Source organism: Bombus impatiens, unplaced genomic scaffold (genome assembly GCF_000188095.3).
Source record: "Bombus impatiens unplaced genomic scaffold, BIMP_2.2 scf_0197, whole genome shotgun sequence".
In the NCBI taxonomy this organism is placed as follows: domain Eukaryota; kingdom Metazoa; phylum Arthropoda; class Insecta; order Hymenoptera; family Apidae; genus Bombus; species Bombus impatiens.
The window spans coordinates 788,377-810,713 of NT_176616.1; the positions used below are offsets into that span (position 1 = coordinate 788,377).

Below are 22,337 nucleotides of genomic sequence, written 5' to 3' on the forward strand. Positions count from 1 at the left end.
TAACCCATTATTTTTACATTTTGTGTGTATTGCGTCAATATGAATATATTACTCAGCCTGTACCATATAATTTCTGTGAAGAAAAAAATATGTGCGTCGAAAGGGTTCAGGCGGTTTAAGCGGAAGCGCGGGGAACAAACAGAGAAGGTTAACCAGGAATTAAAAGAAATATTCGACATTGATAATTGTTGCCGGCGTGCCACGCTGCGTTGAGAGAGTTTTAAGAGAACTAATTATCGAAGAGGATGGAAGTAAAATGGAAGTAGGTAATGATGAACAGATTGAATTGCATAGTGTTGCCCTGAAACGGTCGGTGGAAACTCATTTTCATTTAGCGAAGTAAATTAATTACCTGCGCTGGCCAACAATAAGATTTTCCTCAAGGTTTTCGTTTTATTCGACATAAACGAGGTAACGAGCTTTCTTTCAAACGAACCTGAATTCCGTTCAATTCGGTCAGCTTATTAATTTAGCGACAAAATAAATCGATATTCAAGGAATTTCAATATACGACACAACGTGTAATTTCCTTCGCTAACTTCAATCACGTTAATTAAAAGATCTGAATCGAATAATAATAAATCGCGTCTGTTAAGTTTCAAACAGATTTAATGTTGACAAATTGAAGTGCAGTGTTTTACGCTAAGAAAAAGAATCGCAGTTCGTGAATCGCGAAACGTCTGTTAGGACAGAGGGTGCATGTAGTTGTGGAGAGAATGCGGTTTTCTGCATTCGTCTGAAAGACTACGTGCAACGCGGGCGTATGAAACGACCCTTCTGCCACCGCCACACCATACGCTATTAATATCATGGGGTATATTTAGATTTCAATGGGGAAGAGAGAGAGCGGGGCCACGAGTTGCACGGCCGATACGCCGTCTGTAAAGTACACGAGACCCCGGCAATGAATCGCAATAAAGGAATTCGCTTCTTTGTCGATACGATACTCCGCTGAGATTCTCGTATCTCTTTTTATTTAAAGAGAAGGAAAATAATCGAACAATGGAACTTTGAATCATTATTAACGCAAAATTTTAAACTTCTTTTATTCCCGCTAATTGCAGATATCTTTCTATATATACACGACTATATATCATTTATCGATTTGTTTGACCTATCAATTTGTTTTAGTTTAATTGCAATTATTCATTGTGAATATTAGCCAAGAAGTATTTATTGGATTTTCAAGTAGAAAATACTACAAAATAATAAGAATAAGAAATTGTTGGAATAAAAAGAGGAAGAAAAAGTTACTTGAACCAGAAATTAAGGAACCATATCTCCGTATTGCGTAATCTTATCGAGTCGTATATTGTACTCGATGAATGTCAATAAAAGTAGTAAAAGCGTTATTATCAAATATATTTACTACGATTTCACTATAACACGGCGCCAGATAGCCTACAACACAGCATTGTAATTGTTGCTTCCGTCGATGAACTTAGGGCAATGAAACGAGTCGGGAATATCTTATTTTTGGATTTCTAGAGCCCACCGAACGGACATCGTTTTCTGGTTCATATTTATAATTAACACAGACTCAAGTTTTCCCGTTCATCTGCGACATCCTGTTTCTCCAACTCGTTGTTTTTTTCATTTGGCTCGCGCGTTGGATGACTCCCGTGACCGTCAACACGTGACTGGCAAACGTTTCGTCATTTCGCGGATGTTCGTACCATCGACGAAACGCAAACGAACCTTCCGTGGCTGGCGAATCAACTTCACCAGCAATTCTTCCATACACCTCATTTAAAGGTTCTGATCAATTATTTTGAGTCAAATCTTCCTGTTAACCCATTAAGAACTAACATTAACGCAACGTTTTATTTGTAACTTTTTTAATCAATTCTTATTACTGAATTTTATTGAATTCATATTGTAATATCGTAAATATCAAAAATTTGCTCAGTATCTTCTTAACCTGCTATTTTCTCTGGTATTTAAAGTCTAGAATTTTATGAAGAACTTAATGAATTATTTTTTCTTCAATTTATAGAACTTCCTTTTGTATCGCCGGCTTCTCGTGATTTTCTATAATGTATATGTTATTCTAATAAGTTTTCTGTCCCTTGACAAAACAACAGCTTATTTTATTTACATATATAATAATGTTATTTATACATTTATGCAATTTTTACATGTCGTTTCACTGGCAAACCCGTAGTGGCTTGAAACAAATCAAATTGGAAACTACAGATTATTTGTTACTAAAGTAACAATAAGTTGATCAATAAAGTAACATAAAATTGAAAGGCATTTTAAAAATTTATTTACACTATCTTTTAACTTCAATTTGAAATACAGATGTCTTAGAATGCCATTTTAGGATAAATAACTGTCAAGAATACAAAATGCCAAAAAAGCGAAACAGGGATTCGCCATTTTTCAGTGACAGCTCTGTCATTCGAGTTGATTACCTCGAGAAAAGAATCGCGGTGATACGTGAGCTTCTATAAAGATCTTTGGCTTAAAGGTCCATTAGGACGACGGTCTAATATCCTGGCGGCAGGTGACACATTGGCTCGTATGGAACACTTGGTGGATATTAAGAACGCGCCATTCGATATACGAGCACGACGAAATAAAAGCACGAACAGAAAGTTCGGCCGTCAGTTCGTCGATCAGGCCAGTATGTCACCTGGTCGTATGCTTCCAACACGTTTCGATTTTATACATTTTCCCATAAAATTTAAAACGACTACACGAGTTACGTCACGGGCCTCGTAAAACTCGTGCCGAGCGCGGCGAAACAATCTCTTCGTTGAGCGAAAAATGGTAGAAGTTGCCAAACAACAGACCTGTTTCCCTCAAAATGGATTTCTATTTAATTAACATGACCAAAAAATAAAAGTTTCGATATGGCAAACTTGTTTCTCGCAAAATTAATATTAGCTTGACATCGTTTAATAAATTATCATAATTAAACTATAGTAATTAAGACTCGCATAAATTTTCACGTATTACCAACGTTTCATATTATTATATTAAATTACTTTCTCCAGATACCCAAAAGTAATAAATACTTGAGTAGCTTTCAATAAAATCAGATTTTTGGATTTTTCAAATGCATTCTAATATCAAACGAAAATGAACCGGAAAATAAGCCTTATGCTTCTCAAAAATCTACTTTTTGCAAGAATAGATCTCATTGAGAGAATAGAATTTACACCTGTGTTTTTATTAGCAAAATTGTTATTTTATCACAGTATCCCGATCATTATTCTGATATACATCGGACGAGAATTAAAAATGCCGCGGTATCCTTGTCTTGCTGTCTCAAAAAGAGAAAAGAATTGACAAATGTCCATAGTTTTCGTTCCAAACTCTCCAATTGCATCTCTCGTTGCGGACAGAATTTCCAACACGCGGAAGTTGTATACTCATTTTCGCTCATTACACGGTTATCCAGTTCTTTCTCGTCATCATTCTGGAGCATATTACCCGCACGAGTAACAAGCTGCTTAACGAACAAGCCTCCGCGAAACAAACTCCCAGTTACGTAATTGACGCTCCCCTCGCGACCACTAGATCGGCTAGGAAACTAATCTCAGAGCCGGTTGCCATCGGAAGGCGGAAGGGATCCAGGTGGTCGAGAAACAATATCGCACGATATTACTAGCTGACGCGTCGTGGAATATATTAGATCCGGTCCAATTACAATGTCCCGATACATTCTATCCCACGTAAGCTGTTTTCGTCGACTACGGAACTCTCTCTCGCTCTCCACGGACCACGAAATGGAAAACGCGTTTACGTTCTAAGCTGGGGCTTAATATAAGCCGTTGACCGGCTCCAGTAGTGATTTCGATGTTACGATAACCCGAGAGAGAGAGAGAGAGAGAGAGAGAGAGAGAGCCGACCGAAGTGATCCTCGATCGATTTTCCTGGACGATCTCTGACTCGCGGAGATTAGGTCAGGGACCAGAGAAACGGGTTAACCTACGTACAGGCGACGGTAGCACGACCATATCCAAGTGATGAGATGATTGGCTCGCTAATGAAACCTGATAGAGAAGCTCGCCTCGACTGCCTCGTTGCAGATTATTCTGTCGTGTAACGCGATGGATCGTGCCGGTGATCCCGTATACACTTCCGGCTAGCATGCACCTTTCGTCGTGGTCCCTACCACTTGCTGCCTCTTCTTCATCGTCCCCATTCAGATGGAAGATTTACAGGTCCTGTAGGCTATAGATTTCCCTTTTTAGTGAGAAGAGAGATGGTAGATTTATGATAAGCGAGATAATGCACTGAATGTTGGACGTAGTTGGGCTTCGAGGACGTTTGTTCGAACAGAAAGATACAGTTGAAGGATTGAATTTCTTCTTTTGTTGAGAAGATTCTCTATAGGATTCTATCGTAGAATTCTATCTTTCTAATACGATGTTAGATGGTGATGTTATCGATGTATGCGCTGAATTAATTAGTGTTACCCGATTTCAGGGTAACGCACAGAAGATACAGAAATTTTGGCAGAAAGTAGTTCGTTACTTTACGAAGGTTTGCAACAAATTGGAATATGGATCTAGATCTTCAAGGAGTAAAATACGATCAGAAGAACAGATTCAATCGTTTAATTAATCTTGAATTAAGTTTGATCCAACAATTTTTCCAGCTGAAACAGAGTATTGACCAATGTGATACATCTGACTTGATATATCCGTTCAAATTTCCACGTTCATCTTGATCACTCGCTTCAGGTTGTTTAAACTCGAGCAACTTGACTAATCTAAACAAGACTAGACAAGTTCGTAGCCGAAACGTGACCCATTATATCATAATACGCTTTTCCCAATACCAGAAGCATCGTAACTAAACAAACGACGCGTCGTCCAAAAATCGGCCGGTCACATGCTTCCCATAATTCTACCGCCAAGAGCAACCGGTCGTCGAGAAAAATCACATCCTTATCTGAAAAATAGGCGCCCATAAAGTATCCGGGGAATCGGTGCGAGATAGGGTGATTGCTCCGTGTACGTTGACTCGGTATCGCGACGACGCTACGCGGCGGCCTGTCGACGAAGTGGCGAGTGATAAAACACGCGAAGGATCACACCCTCGGAACGAAAGTACGACGAATCGCTCATGGAAGAAATATCGCGTTTGTTTTCCCCCGGCTATCCTGGATTTCCAGCGACCGTTCGATAAAACGTTTTCACGCTACATTGTCCTTAATGGCGGTCCGTTCAATTTCGAGGCTGACCTGCTTTCCGTGATTTTCACGTGAATTTCGTTCATCTAGTTTCCCTTGCATGTGATTTTGTAGCTCTTTGATACTTGTTATGAATATGAATGTGATTGGCAATATGATATTTTAATCACTGATAATTGACACTGAAACTGCCAAATATATAAAAACGATAGATTTTAGATTTTTTTTCTTCTACAATTACTCGACATATGCGAATTTTGGCAAAGTTGAAATGTTCTCTTTTTACTAAGATAAAAATATAATATACCTATTTAGTTTCATTCTAAGTATATGAAGTAATATAATTTGTTTCTAATATATTTATCTAAGTACACATTACAGGTTGGTAATTCTAAAATTACCTACCCTGATAAAAGTGCGAATATAAGATGGCGAGGAGATCTTTTTAGAGATATTTAAAGAGGTACTAAATTTTAATGGTACTCCAATTTGGACAATTAAACAAACATCTGTCCTCTTGCTAATAAGAGCGACGAAGGGTTCTTTCTCCTTTCCATTCACTTTCATGGATACTTTTCAAACATACACACATAGTTCCATTTGATAGAAATTACGCTATACTACGCTACAATTTTTCTGAAACTACTAAATAGTATAAATTAATTTTCCTGCTACTTACCTTAACATTTCAGCAGTGGTCGATATTTTTCTCGGCTAGACTCGCAGACTTCTCCCCGTGTCACCGCGCTCTTTTTCTCTTTCGCTGAAACTTTTCTGGTTTTCAGTAAGGATCAGAGGAAGAAGGAAAGAAAGAAAGAAAGAAAGAAAGAAGTAGACAGGGAAAAAGGGAGGAACAGGGTGAAAGAGCCAAGGAGAGAGAGGCAACAGCCGTTTGAACATCAACAGCTGCATCGCAGCCCTCCCCAGCTAGCCGCCTTCTCTATTTGCTCTTCTTACATTCTTTGTGGAATAGTTTGGTCTCGCCGCGGATATACACACCGACTACGCCCAGAGAGAACGAAAGAGATTAAGAATATCTTTTTCGGGGTCTTCGGTGGCCGTCGAAACGACTGTTTTCTTCGGTCGTCTTGCTACTGTGAACGAAACGACCAGACGATGTTTCGTACGACTCGAGCACCACTGTGCCATGTAGAATGAGAAAAAATATCCGTGTCGACCCCTGAACCTAAAACCCGCGTTCTCGAGCAAGACAAACGCTGGGACGCGAGAGTCTTGAACGATGCTGGAATCATAAAGTTTTTCGAGATAAGGTAACGTAGTACGAAATTTTGGGAATTAAGCAAGTTTTTCTTTAGGCTTAGAACAGTGAAAGAGATAATCCTTATATCTCCGAAGTGAGAAGTAAGTGTACATGCTACAGATATATACCTATAGGGATCCTATATTTTTGTGAGATATGGAAGAAGTGGAAAAGTGGATTTCTAGGTCATGTGAATGTGTCGCGGTTACGAGAGTTTTCGAAGAATCTGGTTATGGAAGTTGCGAAATATTCCATGATAAAATCGGTGAAGGGAAAATAGTGTTGCAACCCACAACTACGGGATTAACCCAAAGGGAAAATGTAGCAAGGAACTTTACAGGCGTAAGACATTTGCGAGGTTCGTAATTGCAAAGGTTTCCTATGGGAAAAACGACTTATAAACTCGGTGGATGCAAGACAACTGTACGGTTCGTAGCTACAAGATTTCCTCGTGGGAAAGACAAAGTTGCGAACGTACAACAGCGACCAGGTTCATGGTCATGGTTTCGTCACAGGCAAAATGAAATTTCTTAGAAGTTTCTAGCTACTTTACACGTATAGTTTCTTTTATGGTTCTGACAAGTCCAGGAAGAATATTTCAAGGGAGTTATCCATAACGATTATAGTTCTCACAGATTATCCAGTGCCGTCACGTTATGTCTAAAATTAATTTCTGATGGAACGATTAAGAGTATGGCGGAAGTCTCGAGAGAACTGAAACTTGGAAATTATCGGAACTGGATATCGCATCCAGCTACATAATTCCACGAACTCGTGGAAGGCGGATCGAAGAGGAGAGCGTAATTGGCCGTACCGGGTCGAATGAAAGACAGAGGAGGAATGTGGAATACTTTTTTAATAATACCTGACGAAGCAAATATATATATATATATAAATCTATGATACATTCGCGTCTCGGGGCCAGTCGTTAAATAAAACTCGTCTTTCATCGCTCGTCCAATTAACTATTTCTTCCATACAAACAAAAGAAAAGTTACAACGAAACCGAACAATGTTCATCCTTTCTATGAATTTCCCTATTTTTCTTTCTTTCTTTTTTTTATACAAAAGCTTCTTAAACTAGTATCATAAAAATCATAAAAAGTGTTCGATTCTTACATATCTGGCACTGTTCCTCTTCGACGAAACTCTACTAACACGTTCGGTCACCAGGCACGAAAATCATCGTTGTTCGACGAACGATTATTAGGAAAAAAAAAGAACGAGAGAGCACGATTCACTTCGTAGTAGTCTTGCCACTCTCGCGCACTTATCACAGACAATCGACGATGGGCGTTCGTTATGCCCTCGCCACGTTCACGGAATCTTGGTCGGGTTTGGTGGGTAGCGGTCTGTTGGCCATCTTGCTCGCTGGAGTCGACGTTTGAGGTTCGGGTAGTTCCGAGTATAGATGGGCAGTCGCATCGGACGGTTCGGCGTATTCACAGAGCAGAGAATTGGGCCTTTTGTTGTTGCCGGTTTTCGATCCGCCGAGAATACTTTCGCCGAGAGCCTTTAAAAAACTCATGGGTCTGCCCTGATTTCTAGGAGCTTCGAACTTAGGACTGTCTGGAGGCCTGTGGTTTTCAGTCTTCGAGTTACCGAATGCTTGGTTCGAGTGATCATTGATTAGATGGTCGTTTACGACGTCTGGCGGCAATGGTTGCGGCGCTCTTCCAGCCAAAGTCGCCAGGATAGGTTGAGATAGTCTACTGGTACTGGGAACCGTCTCGTCACCAGGTAGTTCGGCGTACAAGTGATTCTGTTCGTTAGGCCTCTGATCTCGTGGCTCCGTGTATTCCGTCAGAGGTGGTCTAGGTTGTATTCCACTGGGCAATAGTTTCTCCAAAGACGGTGCTTTAGTACCGACACTAACGGAAGGTTTTGCTGCACCTCTGAGTCTCCTTTGTCTCGGCTGAATCACATCGTACGTGTTCTCCTCCCTGCCCGATGGTTGTCTGTCGTTGTTATTGTTACAGCTCTCTTCCACTTTAATCAGATCGTACAGGTGTTCTATCATGTCCCTTGCCTGATTGTAGTTGTCAGGATCGTTCAGTCGTTCTCTGAGATCCCTCAGGTACTCCTCCGTTAACTCCTCGGGTAACGTTTGCGTCGCTTTGTTCTCGGTATAAGGATACAATCCTTCGGCATCTTCTTCGTCTTCCTCCGCCGGCTCTGCTTGAGTCTCAACCTCCAGAATTCGTGTCTCCGGCTGAAGTCCCGCGTATTCGTGCACGCTTAACCTGGATATCGATCTGGCAGAAGTGGCAGCGGTCATTCCACTGCTGGGTGACAACCAGCTGGCAAAGTTTATCAGATGACCGGACGTTAACTTTGGGCACACGCCGCTACGGCGCATATACAGAATTCCGGAAGCTAAGATGACCACCAGCACGATGAATACAGCTACCACACAGATCACTACGATAATCCTCTTCTCGCGTTGCAATTGCTCAGAGTCGCTCATCTCCACGTCGAAGTAACCCTTGTGCCTTGGATACACGTGTGGACCAACGCTTGGTGGACTGACGCTTGGCTCTGGCTTAGCAGATGGCTTCTCACAGACGATATGACTGCCAGGACCACAGATAATTTTTGTAAAATTGCTCATGGACATGTAGCCCTGTGGGAGATTGAAGCACTTGTCGAGAAGTTGGTCGACTACGCAGAAGCTCGAATCCATCATCCAGGATACAGAGCTGTTCTTTCCCGTCACTTCGCGTGTCCAACTGTCCAGGCCACATCTGCACTTCTCCTTGAAGTAATTATTACCGACTCTGGCAGAATTCACTCGTTGCGAGATCGCCGCGAATTTCAAGGAACCAGGTCTCGCCTTCTCTATGTGATTCCCCGTAAAGGAGAACTCGAAGTTGGGCGCTGATGTCGCGTCCACCTCTGCCATGATCGCGTCGGTTTCCAGATCGATGAAGAGATTGTAGTCGATGGCTATGTGATTCCACTGATGCAGAACGATCGCGCCTTGGTGCAGGTTTAAGAACTCGTTATTGTTGAAGCTGACCGTGGCAGCGGATATGTCGATGGCGCCGGTCTCTACTTCGGACAACCTGCAAACGCGAGAGGAAACTTTGTCTTGAACTTTGCACATTACAGAAACTTTATCTCCAGAAGTTTCAACGTAAAGTTTTTAACTACGTTCGCGTGTTTTCACGAATGGAAAATGGAATTATCTCGCTTCGAGTTACAGATATTAATCTCTCCACTAAATTATGGCGTAATTAATTTTGCTTGTCAACTTTGAAACAAAGCAAACACGAGACATTACCGAATGAGATAAATATTCAAGGTGGAGGAAATTATATTACGATATAATGGCGTAACACATAATTACGTTACGTTTTCACTACCAAAAAAAGAAAATTTAACGACATTGCGATGGTACATTATTTTTACGTTTCTAACGTTGGAAAAATCTAAGCTTTCGTTAACTGTAACGCACAACAGAGTAACGGCTTAACAATCGCGAGTAAGAATACAAACACGCCTGATCAAACAGTAAGCGAGACAAAGGGAAACGAGCGGATCTACCTTGAATATTGTATCGTGAGGTTGTCGTGGCCAGCCCGGAAGGCTCCCCTCTCTATGCTCTTCAATCTGACGTCGACGAACTCTAGGCTTTGGATTAACGCTCTGTCGCTGAACGCTCCGGTCTCGATCTCTAAGATCGTCGCGTTGCTGATGGTCACACTGAAAATCGTCATCGCGCAGAAGGCATTCTTGCGGATCACCTTTGTCCAGATATCATCCATCCGAACCTCTGCAACCGCCGATGGGAATACCGCTGTCGGCAACTCCATGATTCTCACGGTTTGGAACATAATCTGCACTAGCCGAATTAGAAATCGAGATTATAGCGAATTCGTCGAAAACTGTTGCGGCTAGCCTGTTGGAATATCGCCAATTTCTAGCCAAACGTATTTCGCGTATGTATTCCGTTTATCGCGATGGATTTATGTTACGTCGAAACAAATGAGAAATATAAGAGCCATTAAAATGAACTGTGTCGGAGAAGTTTGAATTCTATTATTTCTGACGTGTACCAGAACTTCTATTAAGATTTTCAATTCAGATATTCAACATAGGTAAAAAAGCAATATCACATTTTAGTTAGTATAACGTCAAATTAAAATCAAAATTAAAATTAAACGACACAAAATTCACCATGAAAATTTTGTCGGATAAAGAACAGCGGAATCCTAAATATATACGAGCATCACAGAAGCCAAATTGATTGACTTCATTTTTATAAATTTTCAATTTCATTGCCCAGAAACATAAATAATATTCGATCTTTCAAAAAACGTATAATCACTTCCACGAATTTATCTCGGAAGAAAGTCGTATAAATGATCATGAATCCCAAAGTGAATTCTAAAGAATGTCGTCACCTTTCTACTTTTTAATGTAAGAATTTGATCAGTGTAGACTTGACCTTGGTCGCTGGTCCATGTCTGCCGTGTTGAGAAGCTTCGAGTTTGAAAGCGTTGCTGGACAGCTCCAGAGTGGGCACCTCCCTAATCGTGATCCAGAGCAGCCTAGAGAAGGCATTCGGTCTGATTCCAACGTTCCTACATCTCGATATCGAAACGCTGAGTGTCCCTCGCGAATTCCTGAACGCGTGGCTCTCTAGGATCACGCTGTTGCACTCGGACACTTCGAGATGCGTATTCGGGGCGCTCAAATTCTGAAAGGCTTGCCTCTTAGCCACCAGACTATAGATCCCCGACACGTGGACTCGTTTTAAAGGCGCGCCATCCGCGAAAGCACCCGATTGGATCCTCAACTCCCTGCAGTGAGAGACCTCCACCTCCATCGCATCCGATGGAATGGTTCCCTCCAGTAACTCCACGTCCTAACAACAAAAAAAGGAAAATAAAATTGGTTATTATAGTATGTCGATCCTGTTGGTTGACGCGTTAACGGTGGAGAGAGGTATTTTAATCTTTGTGCCAGTTTCGAAAGGTTGTAAAGGATGTTAGGAACTTTGTAAATCCTCAATATTATAAGGGTTGTTTGGAAAATTTATAGCTGAGTCGAGAGAGGTGGGACTTGGGTTACAATGCGGGTGAATGACGTGAGTTATCGTAGGTAGGTGTATCCTGGATATAAATCATCTTTTGCTGTGAATCGTAGTCGAGAGCTGACTGATGATGCATATCTGATAAATATACATACAACCTGCGAGTGGACTGTACGTATAGAGAGCTCTGTGAGTAAAGGTAGTTGCACTTCGAAACGTCTTATTTCATACGTCTTTCAAAATTCATTCTCTTCGTTCTCATTTCATACGCGCGAGGAAAATTGAGAATTTATCGAGCGGTGAATGAGTGGTATTTGCGAAAAACTAGCAGTGAAATTCAGATGACCTGTAATTAGCTATGTCAAAGCGAGGTTGAGAATATTTCCATTTTTATTGGCACTACAGATGGTCAAGATTTCCACGCAATGGGAACAGAAGAGTTCAATTTGAACCGTCATAAAATTTATGTAATTGCAAATATCATCTTCTCGATGGGATTCTGCTTTCGTAATTTCGTAACGATAAAAAGAGAGGCGACGAATGGCTGAGGGAGTTGGGCAGAGGGATTTTAATAGACCCCCGGGAATAATTTCTCGGAATAATTTACGTGTTACGACTCGGGCGGCGATGAATAATAATCAGATAGTTAAAAATCTCCATAATGAAACGGAAGTCCTTTAGCCCTGTCGCGTTTTAAAATCAACAAGTGAATTTCTATCAGACTGAATTACCAGGCTAACTGGTCGTAGCAACTATGGAAGGAAAAAGGAGGAAAAAATACAAGAGAGAACAGGAGAAATTCGACGACCTGGAATCACTGACGAATTAATGTCGCGATTATTAATTAAACACTCTTACCCTTCTCTTTTGAAATTTTCAATGCTATTCGTTTTCTGTGTATGAAATTCAATTACCTATAATTAAGGTATATTTTTCATTCTGTCAGTCAAATGGATATCGCGTCATTTTCAAAATGTCATTTTGTCAAAGGTAAAAATCATATGTCGTATCAAACTTTTCAGAAGAGAAAATGCTATGCAGTTGTATCCGATACAACATGTTTGAAGTCCTCGGAAATATTATATCGATGTTAGACGTAGCATGAACGAGTTCTTGGTTCGTCGAGCGGGAGGTGAATCGATAATGAGACGGAAATGGTTCTGCGGGTCGAGTCCGCGTGAAAAATGAATCACACGATTGTAACACGTACGGTTACTAGGAATATCTACATCATTGGTTATGCGTGCAAGGTTGCGTATCTCTTTGTACCCATCTTTTTTCCATAGTCAGATTTGTATTATATAACGAAACGGCGACGATCGATGTGCCGTTCTGTGGATTGCCATTTACGTGTCGAAAAGGTTTGCTAACGATGTTCTGCTCCCTTTGAACCAACAATGATGAAATGAAACGCAAGAACCGGTCTGGAAATTCGAATGTGCTCGTACAGCGCAAGAAATCGAATTGCCCCTGGTTCCTTGTTAAACAACGGAACGAACCAATTGTTTCCTCCTCGTTCTCTAATTGCTCGTCCACGAGGCACGTTTCAAGTGACTTTATCGTCAAAAAGTGTATTTCATAGTAGCTTCGTGCGTTCATCGAGACGCATGTAAATTTGTTTCTTCGAATTGCGAGCATAAACGAAAATGAATCGACTGGATGATAGCGACGAGACCGGTGAACGTTGATTGAATTAGCTTGTTCGCCATCATTAAGCACGCAGACATGCACGCGAAGCTTGCGTTTTCGGTGACATACTAATCACGTTCTCAGCGAAAGAGAAAGAGAGAGACGGTGGGGAGCGAAATTGTTGGCCCACGACGAGTTACCTTTAAAAGTACTTCCGCTGACGTCGGCTTCCTGACTGTTCCCCGCTATCTGCACGTTTGTCAGCGCGCCAGTTTAATGAAATGTTCGAACGCCATGCTAAGCAATAATTCCGCTGTTTCCCCACTTCTCTTTGAATTGTGTACCGAACGAGTCGCGTATACGAGCAATTACCTCCAGGGAACATCGATTTCCTCGAAAGCATCAACGTGGAAAAAGGCAATAGAAAAAAACAAATATCTGTCATCAATCCTTCTACTCGTAACAAGTCGTGCAAGAAAAATTCATGGTGTACAAACTCAAAATAGGATATAAGCAAAAGGATGTTTTTCCTAATGTTTCCAAATGGCCGGAAAAATGGAATACGTCTGTCGGTCGGCTTGGTTGTATCTCATTTTTTCTCGGATTTCCCGTACGCGTGCAACGTCCGTGATTTATATTCCAATCGTTGTAGAGTTTATCTTTGCAAAAAAAAGAAAAAAAAGGAAATAGACGGAGAGACTATAAAAGGGGTAGAAAGCTATCTGGTAACAGTTTGGAAAGGTTTCGAAACGCTTTCTCACGTCGCTTGGACCGCGCAAACGTCGACTCTAGGAAATCCCTTTTGGAACGACGTTTGAACACGATGTAAGCCGCGGCAGAACTTGAAATTTACATGAGAAAACACGGTGGCAGCCCCAATGCAACGCGTCGACGAAACAGTATAGTGTATATCGACGGAACGATAACGCTGAAATCGGGACTGGAGTAAGAGGTGACGTTGAATCAGACAAACACGTAGAAGCCCATTTTTTCGACTGACAGAGAGAAACAGACTACTGAAATTTCTAAAGAAAGAGACAGTTCAGTTCGTCTCACAAAAGACCAAAACCTACTACTGTGAACGTGAGGAGGATTCATTGTACCTGTTGGAAAGCAAAGCTGTTTTCGAGGAGTCTTCGCGTCGGTATTTAGTAAGCCTCGAACGAGAAAATCGAGGCGTCGCGTCAGTTCACCGGCTAAGCCTTCGGCAGACGATTCCTGTAATCCCTTAATACCCTCGTATCTTGCGTTCTGCCTATAGTGAAAAACTCGAGAAAAAATTCTAACGATCGTCAACCTGTGGTGAGATCTAACGCCAAGAAAAATGTCGACTTCGGCACGGATACTCCTAGTGTAGATAGCTGTAACACATTTCAATATTTCCTTTAGCAATTTTTTATTTTCTAGTGATAATATGTTTTTATCCATTGGACATGTCTATTTTGAGATTTATATAGAAATTTGAAATATTAAAGCTTCAAACTTACTTATGTTTGATAGATAATTCTGATTACGTATATATGAGTTAATTGTAAATTTACTGAAAGATCGTGAAAATCTGTGGAACAAAATTGCACACTCGATTGATCGAGGTTTCGTTCGAAGATTATGCGATTTCTGCTACTTTCACGGTGGAACTTCCTCTTTTTCGGATCGGAATTTCCGACAATTTGTTTATCTTTCTCGTCGCGCTATTCTCGGTACGTATCCTCGCATTTCGTTTCTCTGCGAGTTTCGGAGGAAGGCCTGCCCCTTTTACCTTCGTGGCGCAGCTAAATTCGTTATCTGAGGATATTTTGGTTCGCGAGATATCACAACATCCATTGGAGAGTAAGCAGCCCAAGTGATTTCTCCTAGCGACGTCTTGATTCATTGTAATGCGTTTCGTGGCCTACCGGAAAGAAATACGATATTCTTCCATGGAAAGCCTGTGCAGGAGATAATTAAATAATTGTTGTTCTGTCACGGCTCTGGTAAATCACGCGGCCATCTGGTTGCACTAAAAATTCTCATCGAGCCCTAGGCTTCGGCCTTTCTTTGTGGAAAACCACGTCAAATGCTGCTTTAAAACATTTTAACGAAGACTTAAACTTCGATGTTTCACTTCCTACTTGTACATTAAAGATATTACTTCCCTCTTACCCTGATTCAACTTAAGAAATCATTGTTAATATTTAGAATAAAGAAGCAAAAGTATAGTATAAATAAGATATCTACGACTTTAAACTCTACTTTCCAGTACCTAGCTTTAAAAGCTATACGTAAATTATAGTAGCATTTTACATTTAAGGTTTACGTCTGCCTTCAGCATGAAATTCACATTCTTTTCTTCTAAAAAGATCGTCTTTTACTTTCTCAAACTTATAAAAATGCCCGAAAATGAAAATAAATTATCCTAGAAATTAAAAAGAATCTTGAAGGTTGAAATAAATTATTCTAGCCTCTACATCGTTTCCCATTTAAATTCTGCAATTATCCTGACGCATAACATCGAAACCACAAAGTGTCGCAACAAGTATCCCGAGTTTTCCTCGGTTCTGAGACAGCAACTGGAATGATCGCAGCTACCATGTTCCATGCGTTCACCAGTGAACCGATGATTCACATAGTCGCTCCTCTGTCTCTGCTTTTAATCCACACGCTCGTCTCTTGCGACACGGTTAAATCGTTGTAACACAAATCCGCCATCTGTTTTTCTCGTCGCGTCGTCGATTTCTATTGCAATTCTCCGTCACAATTTTCCACCGTGCGAGGCTCACCTTGAACTCGTGCATCGGCGGAGGTCAGGTGGGAAAGGCTCGCGTCGATCAGACGTCTTGTAGAAACGAGTTGTCGCGCGTCGACACGCTCGTTGCGCGGATTAACGCCCACGCGAATGTTAATTAGACCGGGCGAACCGGGACGCGAAACAAGCGAAGGAATGGGAACGGTGTCAGAGAATCTGCCGCGAGAACAATGCGGCTAGTGTGTCTGCAAGTCGCTTGAAATTACTACTCGAAACTTGTTTCTCGATTGTGAAGCCTGATTAGAGGAGTACGCGTGTTACTATGAAGTAGTGGGACGCCACTTCTACTTCGTGGAAACTCGTGGACATGGTGTTTGAGCGAGAAATACATATTTAAATAAATAGAGGAAGTTTGTGGATGGATTAAGACAAATGTATATCAGAATTAAGTAGTTGGGTCTTCATATAATGGAGTAGTTTTGATGTTGGTAAAAAGATAGTTTCGAAGAAGTTGAATTGTTTTACTGTCGCTTCTCCTGCGATTTCGATTTTTATATCGTGCCTTTATATTAAGAAACTTTATAGATGCGTTTGAAACGGACTGCCGTCACTTCTTTTATTCTATTTGTAATTTTTCCTATGATATAGAAGCGTTATAATTTTATTCATATAAGGAATTGTCTTAAATTGGGGTTAAGTATTATTCTTGATAAATATTTCAACACGTATGTTTAAACATAACAGCATATAAATGTCTCTTAATTACGTTTATTATGAAGAACGCAATACCATTCAAAGGATTGACGATCTTCCGAGAAAAATGAAATCTAAGAAAATATGTTACGCAAAAATCTTGTTTAGAGTATCAAGAATCTGATTGCAAGACTTTAGGCTCCAGGGAAGTATCGCGGTTGTGTTTGATTTTCTTTCACGGAAAGCGAAACGCAAAGCGGAAGAAATTCAGATCAAGTGAACGAACCTGCATGAAATCATACTGACATTACACTTTACGTGAAAGATGAAGCCGATCGCGTGACGAGAAATGATCGAGGACAGGGTGCGGCGATGCGACTGCAATTACTTCCTGCTGACCACTCCTGACCCGTCACTCCATTAAGAAATGAACTCGAAACGGAACCGTCGAATTACCTTCTGTTTCGCTTATTACTGCAATCTTCACATTATAAGCACCGTGTGCACCGCAAGCCACTACTCGTGTAAACCGTTTTATCGTGATTCGTTTTATCCATTTCATCTCCCTTGGATGCCCTGGAATCCTCGATGTTACCGCATTATGATGATTTCATGCTATCATCTACTCTCAAAAGTAATGAAATAAAATCCTAAATTGATTATGACACTCTCCGAAGACACTAAAGTTTCAAATTCGAATTTTCAATGTTGGTAGAATCTTGAAAAAAATTACCTAAACAAAATAAACGAACTATCACGAGTTTATTAAAAAGGAAGTTCTTCAGTTTGTTAATAAAACGGAATAGCATTGAAAAATGTTAACCATGTTTGCATCTTGCAATTATAATAGCTGTTAGAGAACTTTGTTCTTTTCCTATTTGCCACATAATTAAAAATTCCGCAATAACTCAACTATTTGACTAAAAAATACACTCTGCTGAGGATTATAATTAGTCCATTGTTATTTTTCATAAAATAACGTTTGTCGTTTATCACTATAAATAATTCAATAAATTTACAACTTAATTAATTATGGAATCAAAGGGGCGATACTTTTAAGAGTTAAAATGTACGATTAAATGCAAATACTTAAAATCACAATCGACGATAGAGACCTGTAGTAATATCAACAAGACTACCTATAGGTCCTTCCTTTTTTTAAAGATCTTCTCAATTACGTTCCGCTAAGAATACTAAAATCTATTCTGTTGCTGAATTTTAATGTCCACGCCATTATTCCGTTGATGTCATTAAAATTTCATCACTTCTACTCGAGGAAAGAAACCAAAGAAAGTTGGAAGTTTATAAACACGATTCCCCGTAATGTATGATGGTTGACTCGGAGTGTCTTCACGGGTGCATCGGTGACGTCAGGCTCGGTGCATCGCACGGGAACAGCTGGGACGTTCTCCGAAATAAAGAGAAGAACGGGGCCACCAAAAGGAGGGAAAACTCTTCCTAGCAGTTCCCTGCGTAAGTCCAGAGATACACGAGGACACCCGTGCATTTCTCTACGCTCGATGAATGACTAAGACCGCTCTTAAAATTCGTGCCATTTCGCACGCTGACTCAAAAGATGGAACAGGGATAACGTCGGCTATTTCTGCACCTAGTTGCCAACACAAAGAGGAGCGGTCGAATTATGAACGGCTCTTAAACTCCGCCGCCGTAATCGTCTCTACATCGTTCAATTAATTGTGGCATCTTCGGTATGGATTCTAGAACGTTAAATTGCTTCATGCAAGAGGAGGATAATATCAAATTTTGAAAACGATGGCAGATTCTTACTTTATCATTAGATGAGAATTATTTTTCACGAAATTCAAGAGAATATTAAAAATATTTAACAAGCTATGGGACAGACTTGTTTATCTAACCTAGGTGAAAAGTTCAAAAACGAAAAATGCAGAGCATCATCGACGACACAATCTGTCTATGAAATGTTAATGTTAAATAAACTTAATTACCTCAAAACTTACTTCCCATTAACATACCCTTACATAACTATATACCGTGCAACATAACTAAGAAAAGGTCGAAAATTTGTCAGCACGTTATCGATAGACTAGAGAAGCATGCAACGTCAGTACGCTGTGTTTGAAAAAAAAAAAAAATTCTTAAAGGGATGCCCAGCGTACGGTGTACAGTTTCAATAGGGGAATGAAGAGCAGCGGCGAGGAAATCTTAGCGAAATAATCGAATTTAGTCGGGTCATAAGCGACAAAAGGGATGATGTTACCCTTAACCCGTAGGGTTTTCGCGTTTCGAAGGTTTCTGTCGTGAAGCGATAGCTATAGACGCGACATCGCGATGTCGTCGTTTAAGGGGAGGTTAAGGAGGAGCTGCGTACGAGAACTAGCCGCCAGAAGCGATGACTGAGGAGAAGGTAAACAAACGAAAGAGAAGTCAGAGTCTCCCAAGATCTTGGCCCCTGAGGAGGCGAGGAAGGAATCTGTGCGAGTTGAAACTATACAAGGGTGGCTCGCTGCCTGAGGGTAAATAAACGATTTAAGACGGTGGCGAATGCACGGTGTGCTCGCGAGATCACGACGAAATCCACAGCGAACGTAAACGGGGAAACAAACGAACCATCAATTAAATTTGCGATTAAGCAGACTTTGCTCGGAGCTCGTAACCGGCGTTATTTGCCATGGAAAAATAGGCCACCGCGGATAGATAGGAACGTGTATACGGCGTTAAACAAAGTCTCATAAATTGCGGAGATAAATTAAAGCAGAAGTGAATTAAAGCCGCGTTGTTGAAAGACAACCGCGACTTCGTCGAAACGAAGCTTTTGATAGCTAAAACCACTCTAGACTGTGGAAAAATGGAAGCACGCGGATATGATTCTTTGCCGTAAAAGATTTCATCGTGCGAGAAAGCAAGGGCGGAAATTTACAATCTCCGTAGAAATTTACGGATACAAACAAGAAAGGTAAGCGCGACGGTATAAATTACGAGAGAGAAATTATGTCAGAAACGCGAACGTTTGTTGGCAACGTCGTCGAGGCATCTGTACTACGAGAATACGCCCAGTTCGAATCGAGCTTCCAGCAGAAGGCGTTCGAAGCACTTTCGAGCCGCGTTTCGAAGTACCGTCGACCCCCAAATTATACGGTTGAAGAAATACTCGATCGAGAAGATAAATAATTAAGCAGTATCGAGGAGCGTGTCGCGAATGCCGGAGAGCAAAGCGCCGCCGCAACTGGCTGGTATTTTAAGGCGTCTAGTCACGAACTATCGGCGATCCGCCAGCTGAATCGAAATTGAAGAACGACCGACAATGGCGTTCCCGTGGATTATAACGTGCGCTTCCAGCCCAGCGAGAACTAACGCTTCGTAGCTTGATTTTATGTACGATCCACGGACAGCAACTGACAGTACGAATCAATTTTTTCTCGTTCACAGGAGCAGAAGGTACTGTACGCCCGTTCTTGAATGCTAAATCCGCCTGAGTTACGTGAACAGTACTTGTGTCTTTCCCCTTGCTTCCTTTTTTCTTTATTCCTTTCTCAATTTACGTGCGTGGAAATGATGTTAAATTCGACAGATGTAGAGCTTGAGTTACGTGGTTTTCGACTATGTTGAAATTCGGACTGTATTTTTAAAAATATTCTACCAAATGATAAGATCACAAAGACGATGTATCGCATAGAATTTGAAAATACAAGTTTTCACCGAGGGAATAATCGAGGCCTAAATCAGATTTGGCTTTTATCAAAAACTGTTCCAACGTGAAACGACGATAAGCGGTAATATGCTTCTCGTGTTTTACGCTGCAAGTTTATTACTTGCGGACCGTACTTTTTTAAGGGTTTCCATCGTTAAAAAAAACTTGTTAGCCGTACGTTGTTTCTCTTATGATGGAAATTCGAGTTGATCTGCGATGACAATAGGATCGGGAACAGAGAAGTCGAGTCGCTTTAAGAACAATGAAACTTTCGAAAGTTTCTGCTCGGTGGCGAACTTGGCGGCGAGTACAGAGGCTAATTGAAGAAACCTAGGAACAGACCTAGTAACAGACCCTCTCTTCTCGTCGAGGATAGTCAGTGTTTTGTAGTTGTAATTCAGCCTGAGACAATCGTAATCGAGTTATTCGAAATTCGGCTAACTCTATCCGACGTGTTGCAGGTGCCTTCGTTGAGGAAGTTAACAATAGCAATCGATGACACTATTTACTAAGTAATATCCATAATTTGGTCGACTGTTTTCATCTGGATCATATTCAGTATATATATCACGAGACAGAGGACAGTGTCCCTTAAGTGTGAACTCTAAGCAATTCTTCTTCAATGATTCATCAGTGGAATGGTTTTTCAATGGAAAAAGATCATATCGGAATATAAAATTCGGAGAACAAAATGGTTATAAATAAGTAGTAGATGTTTATGCATTTATAAAAAGTATATAACGTAGAAAAATTCACGGAATACATATAATATGTAAACGATATATAAAATGTCCAAAGTGTAGTGCTCATTTTAATATTTACTTTCCCTTTAAGGACGTTCCATACGTTCCCTTTCTTTAGTTATATTCAGGATAATATAAATTTGCATAAAAATCCGCAACTATATACCTTATAAGCCTACTTCCGGTGAAACGCATTCTTCTCGTCTTATCACGCACCATAACGACACTTTAAGAGAACTTTGTTCTCTTACGTATTTTTTTGTCTGACGAAGCCACACATTTCACGTGTCTTAACATTATCACTGAAATACATGGTTCTTAATAATAAAAATAACAACGTTACCTAAATGATTTAAAACATAAGGCGAATAATCACACTATCGAAGTTTTTCCTTATACACGTGTTTTATCATCTTTACGACAGACTACGCCTTTCTCAATTTAGAAAATGTTATTTAGGAAAGAAAATTTTAAAACGTCGAGCAGTATATCGAAGTCGATAAACGTCTTTTCGAAGCGGCGTATAAAAGAAAATTAGGTTTGTATTCTACGGAGGAGGTAGAAGAAGGAAGGCAAATAGAAAAGGTTGACGAAGAATGGGAAGAACTAGAATTGCAGTACGAAACATAAAGAGAAGTAAAGAGAGAGAAAGAAGCTAACAAAAAACATTGCAAGAGAAGGATTCAGGTGACGTAGAACAGAAAAGAGTGGAAAAGAGAAAAGCGAAGTATCAGCGAGGTTGATAAGGAAGGAAGAACAAGGAGAGTGGAAATAACTAGGAAACAGAAAAGGATCTTCTGGCAATTGCACGGTCGTAGAAGCAACAACGAAGAAGTCAGGGTTCGAGTGTTCGACTTCTCGGTAAATCCTTCGTCGAGATGTCGAAAGTTTCTCTTTGTAAAGTGCTCGAAGTCGCGTTGGAGGATCGTTACTTGACACAGTTGCAACCGAACGAACGCTCGACGAAACCGCAAAAGGGATCTGGTTACTGTTACCGGAAACTACGGCGAATTTAAAATTCCAGTAGACGCAGGAAGGGAGAGTCATCACAATCATCGAAGCATATTTAAAAAATAAAACACAGTATCGTACGGTAAGGAAAGTTCACCATCGCACGAAACTCTCGAGGCTGGTTAGCTCTTGGAAACCAGTTACGCGGTTTAAACTTCGAAAACAATTTTAAAATTCCCACCGCGTACTTCCCGAGGTTATTAATCTCTGCTGAATTCGTAAAATGGCGCGACACTAATGAGGTCTTTTAGTTTTCATCGTTTAACGCGTTGCTGCTGAGAACATGACGCGTACCTTGCATTATTTGTTAATCGCTCTCTGAATGTCTTTGGAAATTTAATCCTCGTAACTGTATTATATGTAGATGTACGCTCCATGATTTAATATTTATCAAATGGAAATGTAAGAGAACAGCAAG

At 40.6% G+C, this 22,337-nt stretch overlaps 2 protein-coding genes across 10 annotated transcripts in view; one reads left to right on the forward strand and one right to left on the reverse strand.

The window, feature by feature from the left end:
• The window catches only part of LOC100743303 (E3 ubiquitin-protein ligase MYCBP2), a 265,639-nt gene that overhangs the window by 218,291 nt on the left and 25,011 nt on the right, over window positions 1-22,337 (forward strand). The window lies entirely within an intron of this gene.
• Window positions 7,249-22,337, reverse strand: part of LOC100743661 — a 37,971-nt gene continuing 22,882 nt past the window's right edge. The window contains exons 2-4 of one of the 2 annotated variants that reach the window (XM_003487716.4): window positions 10,861-11,280; window positions 9,957-10,249; window positions 7,249-9,475 (exon numbers count right to left, since the gene is read on the reverse strand). In XM_003487716.4, coding sequence (XP_003487764.1) covers window positions 7,711-9,475; window positions 9,957-10,249; window positions 10,861-11,280 — 2,478 coding nt within the window. In that variant the 3' untranslated portion in view covers window positions 7,249-7,710. The remainder of the gene's footprint in view (window positions 9,476-9,956; window positions 10,250-10,860; window positions 11,281-22,337) is intronic. The other variant, XM_012382833.2, reaches the window with a different exon arrangement.